Source organism: Macaca thibetana, chromosome 7, assembly GCF_024542745.1.
Source record: "Macaca thibetana thibetana isolate TM-01 chromosome 7, ASM2454274v1, whole genome shotgun sequence".
In the NCBI taxonomy this organism is placed as follows: domain Eukaryota; kingdom Metazoa; phylum Chordata; class Mammalia; order Primates; family Cercopithecidae; genus Macaca; species Macaca thibetana.
Genome location: NC_065584.1, coordinates 136,479,852 through 136,491,094, shown reverse-complemented (window position 1 = coordinate 136,491,094; position 11,243 = coordinate 136,479,852). Strand labels below are relative to the sequence as shown.

The 11,243-nt window shown below is 46.7% G+C and overlaps 1 protein-coding gene across 1 annotated transcript in view; it reads left to right on the top strand.

The window, feature by feature from the left end:
• GNB5 (G protein subunit beta 5) overlaps positions 1-11,243 on the top strand; it is a 56,305-nt gene that overhangs the window by 18,285 nt on the left and 26,777 nt on the right. The window contains exons 2-3 of the mRNA XM_050797941.1: positions 4,797-4,933; positions 8,959-9,000. Coding sequence (XP_050653898.1) covers positions 4,797-4,933; positions 8,959-9,000 — 179 coding nt within the window. The remainder of the gene's footprint in view (positions 1-4,796; positions 4,934-8,958; positions 9,001-11,243) is intronic.

Genomic DNA, 11,243 nt, shown 5'->3' with positions numbered 1-11,243 from the left:
CTCTGCAATCAAGTTGTTTATTCCACCCCTAAAAAATACTGATGTAAAAAATTTTACATCAGTGTTATTGTGGGGCCTTTGCTTTTGCCATTTCCTCAGCTTAGTGTACCCACCTAGGACCTCCTCTCATCTGACTCACCTTTTTATCCTTTCACCTGCGCTCGGATGCCACCCCAAAAGGCCCAGTGCAGTGCCCCATCCTCTGGGACAGAAGCTTCCTGTGTCCACACATCTTGCTTAGCAAGTCCCACGTTATGTGGAAATCATCGTTATGGCTCCATCTCTTCCCTTGACTCTGAACTCCAGTGAGGGCAGGGACTGACTCTCGTATACCTGGGTGGTTCCAGAGGCTGGCACAGACTGAACTGGAATGAACTAGAAAAGAGTTTGAGCTGTATCTAAATGGCATAAGGGTTTGTGCGTGGTAATGACCCAATCCAAGTTGCTCAGGGAACAGGATAGGGCCAGGAGGGGGAAAAGAAAAAAAGGAACTTTTTTTAAAAACAAAAGGCTGGTGAGCTCCTTGGATCAGAAAATAGGTCTGAAACCATGTGTGTGCCTCCCACGCCCAGTGCTAGGGAGCGTGCCCTGTTAAAGTGGTGAGTTGCTTGACAGCTGAAGTAGGGATGATGGATTAGGGATAGGGAGAGGTACAGAAAAAGAAGGGAAAGAGGCTTGATTGTTTTGTTGGCCCACCAAAAACTGCTGCTTAGGATTGCTGCCGTTGATTGAAATTGAATAAATACTAAGCATTTCATTTATTCCTTCAGTAAATATTACTGGGTACTCACTGTAGGCCAAGCTGGAGAATGTCATAGCCAACCCTTATCAAGTGTTCCCTTTGTGCCAGGCTTGAATAGTTGTCCCCACAACCCCACAGGGGAAGAGAGATGGCAAGAAAGTATTTGCTCAAGGTTGTGCAGCTGGTGTGCGGCAGAGCCAGGCTTTGACCCAGGCCCGCACATCCAGAGCCTGGATTTTTAACTGCTTTGCTCCAGTTTTGCCTCTGAAGAAGATCAAACAAGACAGCACTCCTGTCTTCCTGAAGCTAGTGGAATTTCTTAACAGGTTGTCATTTTATTCCAGCAAATTCTTATTATAGAAACCAGCTGGTTATATTCAACATTAAAAAAAAAAAATTAAATCCTACAGGAAGGGTCCTCCAGAAGGCAAAGGAGAAACCACATCTGCCCTGAACCAAGCTCGCACAAATAATACCCAGCACATATGCAGCTCATTTCTAGGTCTTTTTTTTTAAACTTCCTAATATTTAATTTAAAAAAATTTTTTTAATTCCGTGGATGCAAAATTTGGCAGATAGAAACAGGATGGAGTGGGTTGGCAGTAATCTACATGTGGGAAGAAAAAAATTGTAGTGAGAAAAAATAATTAATAGTTGGGATCTATTCAAATTCACATTATGTAAGGAGGGCTCTATTTTGGTTGGGTGAATCATCTTTTTTATTAAAAGGGAAATTATCAAAAAGTTATGGCTGTCCTAATGCTGAATTGGGGGAAGCAGCAATAATATTGATGTAAAATTTCAAAGTAAAATACTAAATAAAATATGCTCACAACTCTGGGCCGATAGAGCCTTATATAAAAGGCCTATATGGCCGGGTGCAGTGGATCACTCCTGTAATCCCAGCACTTTGGGAGGCCAAGGTGGGTGGATCACAAGGTCAGATGATCGAGACCAACCTGGCCAACATGGTGAAACCCGTCTCTACTAAAAATACAAAAATTAGCTGGGCATGGCGGTACGTGCCTATAATCCCAACTACTCGGGAGGCCGAGGCAGGAGAATCCCTTGAACCCGGGAGGTAGAGGTTGCAGTGAGCCGAGATGATGCAGCTGCACTCCAGTCTGGGTGACAGAGCAAGACTCCGTCTCAAAAAAAAAAAAGTCCTATAACTATAAGAATTTGGAAAATTCAATCTGTTTTTAAACTTCATTTGATGTATTTTGTAAAGAACATATCTGTAAAAGATGAATATGCTGTTTTATGGCAGTAAATAATGCAATGTTTTAGCAGAAGCAATGGCATAATAATTGAACATTCATGTAGCACTTTAGAGTTTAGCAAGATTTTTGGGTTTTTTGTTTGTTTGTTTGTTTAGACAAGGTCTGGCTCTGTCACCCAGGCTGGAGTGCATGGCACAATCTTGGCTCACTACGACCTCTGCCCACTGTGACCTCTGCCCCCCTCGGCCTCCCACCTCGGCCTCCCAAGTAGCTGGGGTGACAGACATGTGCCACCACACCCAGCCAAGTTTCTGTATTTTTGGTAGAGACGGGGTTTCACCATGTTGTGCAGGCTGATCTCAGACTCCTGAGCTCAAGCAATCCACCTACCTTGGCCTCCCAAAGTGCTGGGATTAGAGGTGTGAGCCACTGCGCCTGGCCTAGTTTAGCAAGTATTTTTACAGTTTGGATTTTCACAAAGACTTTTAGCCCATGTGCAACTTTGCTCTTTTATCACAAAGAAACGAGGCAACTAAAAGGAACTAAAACTTCTTGGAGAAGCAGCTGATTTTAGGGCAAGGACAGGGAAGGAACAGTGGAAGCTTGGAATGAGAAGTGCTCAGCCTATGAGGGGGACATGTCAGAAGGTCACGGGAACCTGCTTGACGGGGCTCCCCGTCACCTGGGACAATTTGAAGATCAAGATCAATAGTATTAGTAATGGATTACAACCTCTTGAATAAAGTAAGAACCCATGAGTCTCTACTAATATAAAATGAGTGAATAAACAAACAACTGGGAGAGGAGGCAAAGCTCCTCCTTAGAAAGCCAACTAATGAATGCAGAGGGAAGGGTGGACTGAGAAAGATCACCACTTGCCAGCCATCATCACAATCACTCGTTCAGACCAGAATCATTAGCAGTATTAAATTAAGGCCATTGAGGTTTGAGGGGTAACCCGACGTTTATATAGTCTCAGAGTACCTCCCTAACAGGACACTTTTCATTACAAAAAGTGAAATGGTAACTCTCCAGTGGAGAGACCTGGCAGGTGCCCCCTTAACCAGATGATCCCCGGTGACCCCCCTGGCAATGGGACCTCTGTGCCCAGGCGGGAGGCAGTGACATTAGCTCAGCACCCCATCTCTGTGTCCCTGCCAAATGTGTTTTACCCAAACTAATCTCAAGGAAGCATCAGACCACATTACAAGAAGGAACCAAATAACTGGGGGCGCAATAAACATGACAACTGAATTCAATCTCTGACCATGGATTTCCTTTTGCTGTGAAGGTTATTATTTGGATAATAGGCAGTATCTCAATAAGTCTGTAGATTAGTATTGTTTCAGCATTAATTTTCTAATTTTGATCATTACGCTTTGGTTATTTAAGAGAGTTCTTTGTTTTTAGGACATGCACACTGAAGCATTTTGGGGAGGGAAGGATGGAGGAAGGATTTCCCAGGAAGGGATGCTGCTGTCATAGAACTCAGACCACAAAGTCAGCCCCTCTCGGCGCAGGCTGCCAGTTGAAGGGAAATGGGCCACAGCCCCGTCAAGCCTCAGCAGCTCCCTGGGAAGACATGAGGGGCAGCTGCCTTGCCTCTTCCCGCCCTGTTCCTCTGTCTGTTTGCCTAGGCTGTTCCCCCCCTGAAAATGCCCTCTACCCTCCTCACCTGCCTGGAGAAAGGCCAGCTGAGAGGTTTCACTAAAGGAGATGTAGAGGGAGAGTTCAGAGCCCTGGCTTCTCCTTCTCACATAGCCACCAACAAGAGAGGGAAGTGGGGAGTGGCCGCAGGATCCCTGCAGACCTCGGCGTCCTCCCCTGCATGATGAAGGGTCTGGACCAGCTGGTCTTTGTGACTTTCCAGCCATTTCCTACGAACTTGTCCCTCTCAGACTCATGAGTCTCAGCTTATCTACAAGCCCCTAGAAAGCTCGCCCTTTCTAGAAAGCCTTTCTAGAAAGCCCTAGAAAGCTGGCCTCAGGAAAGAAGCTGTTGTCCCAGCCCTGAGAGATTGACTTTTGGATCTCCTTTCTGGTATAAGTGGTGCTATGAGTGGATCGTGTGTTCAGACTTTTAGGACATTGCACTGATTTCTGTGGACGGTAAGTTTTTCAGTAAACTCACAGGTGTGCAGTTTGCAGACAGCTTGCTTGGCAGTTCGCTGGTTCATTCTTTCCTGCGCCATGTGTATGAGGTACCTGCCACGGTCCAGGCCGGTGCTAGGCACACAGAGGGTCAGCTAGACACAGCCAGGGCTAGAGCCACAGGGTGTACCTTATAGTCCTCTTGGAACAGTTTTGTAAAGTCAGTTTTCCTTGTGATGAGAGAGTGGTAGGCAGGAGAACTAGAAGCCCCACCCTGGTTCGCTGGTGATTGTATGAACTTGTCTTAGCCAGATAACCTCTGTGAGTCTCAGTTTCCCCACCTGCTAAATGGGCATAGCAGTCTCACTCTGCTGCCTGTCCTGCCCTCCTCTTCGGAGCTGTGGCTGTTAAAGGGAAGAATTTTATGTAGTGCTTTATGAATATGAGGTGGTCTTGTTGTTAATCCCTCAACATGCATAGATGAAAGTGCTTTGAAAAATATAGAGTCTTAAACACAAAGAGAGAACGGCAGTGTCGTCTCTACCCTCTACTGATCTTAAAAGAAGGAGTACTGCTAGGATGTAATGGTAAGGAATCAGGGAATCAAGCTGTGGCTTCTTGTGGAGGAAACCCATGGGGCTGCCTTCCTGTGCGGAGCCTGTGTCTGTGCTGTGCCATGCCAGCCCAAAGCCCAGAACCTGGTCCTTAGCAAGGGGACTGACTATGGCCTTGTCCTTCCAGTGCACCAGGTGGCGGAGCGGGTAGAGGCCCTGGGGCAATTTGTCATGAAGACCAGAAGGACCCTCAAAGGCCATGGGAACAAAGTCCTGTGCATGGACTGGTGCAAAGACAAGAGGAGGATCGTGAGCTCGTCACAGGTAGGTCACACCTGCTGCGTAATGGGTGAGCGGGTTTTGGATTTTATAGCTAAGGGGGAGGAGGGCTGTCCCTTTCCAAAAGCCCTTTTCTGATCTTTGTAAGACTTTGCTCATTCTCCAAAGGATGTGATTTAGCATAAAGAACTCTCTTGCATACTATAGAACTTCACTAATTTGGGTAGATTGAAGTTGATAACAGTTGAAACAGTGTAGATGTAGTTTAACCAGTGTGATGAGCCATTGAAAATAATTTCAAAGTCTTATTTGTAAATGAAACCATTTTTTAAATAGTTTCTTTTTTTTTCCCCCCAAATTGAGGGCATAAGATTCTATCAATGACTTTCTTTCAATTTAAGGAGTTTAGCAATTCTTATGTCATAAAGAACAATGTTAAGATACATATCTTGTAAAGTACAATTTTAAAAATCATATCATTTACATAGTTTATTTTATATATTATTTATTAGTTATCTATTACTCCAAAAAATTACCCCAAATTTAGCAGCTTAATAATCTCGCATGGTTTCTGAGAATCAGGCATCCGGGAGTGGCTCCGCTGGGTGGTTCAGGCTCAGGTGGTTTGTGAGGTTGTGTGAAGATGCTGGTCGGGGCTGTGGTTGCCAACAGCTGAACTAAGGTGGAGACTCACTTCCAGGGTGCCTTGTTCACATGACTCTTGGCTGGAGGCCTCAGTTCCTCACCGTTGGACCTGCTCACAACATGGTAGCTGGCCTCTCCCAGAGCGAGTGATCCACAAGAAGGGGCAGAGGCAGGGCCATGCTGTATTTCATGACCTGGCCTCAGAGGTGACAGTCCATTGCTTCTGTTGTATTCTGTTGGTCACACAGAATAACCCTGATACAAAGAGGAAAGAGACTATAGAAAAGTGACTACCAGGAAGCTGGAATGATTTGGGCTCCAAGTCTCACTTGGAGTCTGGCTCCCACAGCTTAGTACTTTTGATGTCTATTTTTATGTAACATGTATTGAACATAAAGCTATAAACTGAAGTCACATGAGATATTCTATAGGCTGGTTATGGGGCTCATGCCTATAATCCCAGCACCTTGGGAGGCCAAGGCGGGAGGATCACTTGAATCCAGGAGTTCAAGACCAACCTGAGCAACATGGTGAGACCTCGTCTTTACAAAAATAGAAATAAAAAATTAGCTGGGCATGGTGGTGCGTGTCTGTAGTGCCAGCTACTTGGGAGGCTGAGGTGGGAGTATTGTTTGGGTTTAGGAGGTCAAGGCTGCAGTGAGCTGAGATTATGCCACTGCACTCCAGCCTGTGCAACACAGTGAGACCCTGTCTCAATAAAAAAAGAGATCTTCGGCCGGGCGTGGTGGTTCACGCCTGTAATCCCAGCACTTTGGGAGGCTGAGGCGGATGGGTCACCTGAGGTCAGGAGTTTAAGACTAACCTGGCCAACATGGTGAACCATCTCTACTAAAAAATACAAAAATTAGCAGGGCATAGTGGCAGGAGCGTGTAATCCCAGCTACTCGGGAGGCTGAGGCAGGAGAATCTCTTGAACCTGGGAGGCGGAGGTTGCAGTGAGCTGAGATCATGCCACTGCACTCCAGCCTGAGCAACGGAGTGAGAGTGTTTATTTTTTTCTCAAAATCTTATTTTTTCTATAAATCATATTTTTATGATCAGCATAGTTTTCCCCCAACCCCTGCCTTGTGCTCAGTTTTTCCAAAAGCAGGTTGGTTTGCTTTTTTATATAACCCTTGTAAAACCGGATATACTCTAGAGAATCCACAGACTGTAAAGTCTGTGTCAGTTTTGCGTTTGATAGGACAAATGTTATTACTCTCCTGGATTACCTACAAATCTAGTATGTCACATTGCACTTGCTTTTTTTTAAGATCAAAATTAATTTATCACTTATGTATTTTACTACATTAAAGAAACACTGGAAAATAAAAACCTTTTACTCCCACCATCCTGTCACAACCATTATTATTACTTTTTCTTTTTCTTTTTTCTTTTCTTGAGATGGGGTCTCACTCTGTTACCCAGGCTGGAGTGCAGCTCACTTCAGCCTTGACCTCCTAGGCTCGAGTGATCCTCCTGCCTCAGCCTCCCAAAGCACTGGGATTATAGACGTGAGCCACCTTGCCCTGCCCGTTATTATTATTTTAGAGCACTTCTTTCTAGTCTTTTTCAAGAGCTTATTCTTACAAGGTGCTTATCAGGATATCCATGTTGCTCTCTAGCCTTTCGACTTAAATCCAGACAAGGTAGGCTTTGTGTTGGGTTTTCTGTCTCTCACATACTGCTGTTGGAAGGGAGGATCTTCAGCAGGGCTGGGCACACCCTGTCCATCCTGCTCTGTTCCAGAGCTGGAAGAGGTGGATGTGGGTGTGGGGAGGAGGCTGGAAAGCAGGAAGCCTCTGGAACAGACTTGGACTCATCAGCAGCCTTCCTGCTTCAATGCAGGAGAGTCATCACCCCAGCCACATGGGATTAAGGCTTGAGGGTAGAAGCATATTTTCTGTCTTGGTACATAGACCCCTACACATAAATCTGTGCTCACCGAGGAGACCACACTTAGTTTAATGAGACCCCAGAGCACACAGTGGGTGGCATACACGGGGACTCCAGAGCACACATGGGGGGACAGGCAGGCAGTGAGGTGGAAGAAGCCCCTAACGTGGTCGCTGATGTGGGCAGTGCATGGAACCAGTCCCCAGCCATTAGGGGCTCCAGGTGCGGAGGACCCCATGATACAGGCGTGTGGCCCCACTCCAGTTTCTGTGCTACAGGCTTATCGAATCCACCCCACACATTGTGTGGGCCATTTAGGCAGAAATTAAGACCAGAAGAACCAATGTGCTTTGGAATCTCAGAAGGCCCCAAACCACCAACTTTGACCTTGCTTCAGGGTCCATCTGCCATGCATGGTGTTAACACAGAAATCTTCCGTCAGATCATGCAAAGCAAGCAGCTGTGTCACTGCGGATCCAATCTTGCTTCTGCCCTTAAGTGATGTTTTCCATCCATATCTCTGCCACCTCATTCACCAAAATTTGGCCCCAAATGGCTTGAGTTATTGCAAAATCAAGCCTGCCATAGTGGCTGTAGATTTCCCATCTCTGAGGATCCGGTCTTCTTCCACTGTCTGCCCAGCAACCTGCATGCCACGGTCTGGGCAGGGGACTGCTTTGCAGGGACCAGGGCTCACATGGATTTATCTCTGATGGGTTTTCATTACAAATAGATGATGCTATAGTCACAACCCACACCCACGGGAGGCCGCGGCTGGGTTGCCGTGAAAGTGGCAGCATTCTCTGTGGCAGGGCCAGCTCTGCATTCACCCTGGCAGGGAGTGCTGTTTGCTTACTGAACAGCTGCCCACAGGGGTTCCCACCACGATGGCGCATATTGCACGTTGTTCTCAGCGTAGGTGCAAAATGTCAGAGCTGGAGCTGTGACATCTGTGAGCCCTTGAAGGAATTAGACTGATCTCAGGCCCATTCCGCCCCCTCCGCAGCTGTCCCTGGCAGAGAAATGGACAGCAAATGGGAAGAGGGGTTCCTGGATGGTGCCGCGGGGACCATGGGCTCCAAAGCAAATGGGAGAAAGGACAAAGTAGCGGAGATGTTGTAGGAGAAAAAGATTTATTATTTACCTGTCAGGTCCCTAAAGGTAATGTCAGGTTTATCTTTCCTCTGTATAATTTGTTGACATTTAGGGTATGGCGGGTGATGATAGTGTACCAACAGTTTGTGCATGGTTTGTAAATGGTATGAAAGAAGTGTCAGCGTGTTGTTTCCTGTTGTTGTATCTTTCCAAGGAATGTAAGGTTGAGATCCTTCGGCTCCACTGGGACATCCAGCCCCTCCCGCACTCACTCCGCTTCTTTTCATGGAAGGTTAGGGGGTCTTGATTATCCCGATCCTCATTCCGGCTTTCCACTTCACACTGCCCTGCTGGACACAGCTTTTATGAGGAATTCTCAGCAGTAATATGTAAGAACTTGACAACCTCTGAACTGTTTGCTCTTCTCCCTCCAGGATGGGAAGGTGATCGTGTGGGATTCCTTCACCACGAATAAGGTGAGGCATTGTTCCCAGCCACATTAGGCACTTCAGAACTCCAGCCTAGTTAAAGGTGCTCTGATCCAGCTGCCCAGCCCTGTCCTGATTTTTTTCCATGTGTCCCTGCAAGCAGTTTTCTCTAGGGATGGCCCATCCGTGTTTGAACAGCTCAGCCAGCCCATTGCAGCCTTTATTCCCCTCTCACCCCGAGAGGACTATTAGAGCCACTATAGGGGCTGCCAGTACCAACATAGAAATGGGCAGAGCATGGAACACTTGCGTCCACGTGTGCAACTGCATGTACTATTTGTCTTCTGAGTGATAAGAGGCACCGAAATCCTCCATTCCCTCCCCTCTGTTTGACCGGACTCCATAGCCCTGTGGGAATGAACGCATGGAGGGTGGGGAAGATGAGGCTGCAGTGGGATTGGGCAGAGCTACCCTGTGATGCAGTCTGATCCCCTTGCAAGTCTGGCCTGGGCATGCACAGCTCAACTTTTAAATTTTAGCTCTTAATGAAAGTTGAAGACCAAAACCTACGTGCAGGTATGCTGGCACACCTGCATTGCATTGGCATTTACAATAAAGAGTATTGTGTATTAAATAAGAATTCCTATATTTCTTTAGAAAGCCTTCCTTTATGCTGTGAACAACATGAGACCTGTCTCTGTCTCATAGTGAACAGCAGCCATATTCCGCATTGTCGAATGTGTTTAGTCACTGTCGTGGGAAGCAGCTGGTGACATGACCTGGTCAAGTGAGGGGCCAGAATCATTTTGTAGAGTCAAGTCCCTAATGGTCAGTCCCCTGGGGAATACAAATGACAGCTTAACAGTTTGCACAGGGCTTTGCTATACAGCGCCTAGCTCCCTGGAACCTCCGTCTCTCCCAGCACTCCTCAGCATCTTCTGGACTGTGCAGGAGTGTAGTTGCTTCTGTTTACACCTTATCATGGCTTAGAGCACAGACTGATTTCTGGGGAGCCAAGGGTGCCACTTGTGGCCCGTGGCAGGGAATACAGCCATTACTTGTGAGGAAGGGGGCCCGGGATACCCTGTGCTGACAGTGGCTACCTCAGCTCGTTCTCTGGAGAGCAGCAGATTATTCTTGGCCTCTGAAAGCCTACGAGACTGCTATTGACAATAGTATTTGGGCAGGCAGTATTGGGGCCTGTGTTTCCCCACAAAAACACATATAATTATAACAGAGAAGAAGACCAGCACTTGAGTGTACATTGGAAGCATGAAGAACTAAGCGCGCCCGTCCCTGGCTGCTGGCTGGCTGAGTCACCCCGTCCTCCTGCACGCAGATATGCAAACAACAGAGCCATATTTCCAATACATCTGAGCTTGAGGTCTTATTCCCATGGGAGACGTGGACCCTGGTCCTGGTTCCACCACCACCAAGATGTGCGACCGCATGCAGGCCAGCCGCTTGTGCCCACGGTGGTTCTTATTCTCCCTGTGAAGCCAGAAGCCAGGGACTGTCATGCTTAGTTCTTAATATTTCCATGTTACCAGTTCTCATTGTCTGTGAGCACAACCGAAGATCGCCTTCCCCTCCCCGCACCCATTCATACCTTCCCTGGGATGGTTTAGGTCCCACAGTGGATACAGGCTCTTGCAGACTCACAAGTAAACAAACTGAAAATACATCTATAAAAAGTCATTCCAGAGTGTATTTTGAAAATGGAAATCAGAGTAAACAAGGAAACGTATGTATCTGAAAGGAGATTTGGGCATACCTTTCAAAGCAAAGGGGCCCTGATACTCAGGCAGAAGAACAAAGGGAGTATGACATTAAGAAGGAAGTAAAACATGAAGGGTTTTTGTTTTGTTTTGCTTTGCTTTTGCTAGTTGAACTTTTTAACTTTTCGAATATGTGACATAAAGTTGATTATGAGAGTCCCCTCATAAGTCTTGAGCCCATCTTTACCCTATACCACTTCCTTTTGAAACTCGAATGTAATTCAGTAGGCATCTGGTGATTTTATTTTCTAAAATTTAAACGTTAAGATTTTTGTGGCCAGGCACGGGGACTCACACCTGTAATCCCAGCACTTTGGGAGGCCAAGGTGAGCAGATCACTTAAGGTCAGGAGTTCGAGACCAGCCTGGCCAACATAGTGAAACCCCATCTCTACTAAAACTACAAAATTAGCCAGGCGTGGTGACACATGCCTGTAATCCCAGCTACTCAGGAGGCTGAAACAAGAGAATCGCGTGAACCCGGGAGGCGGATGTTGGAGTGAGCTGAGATTGT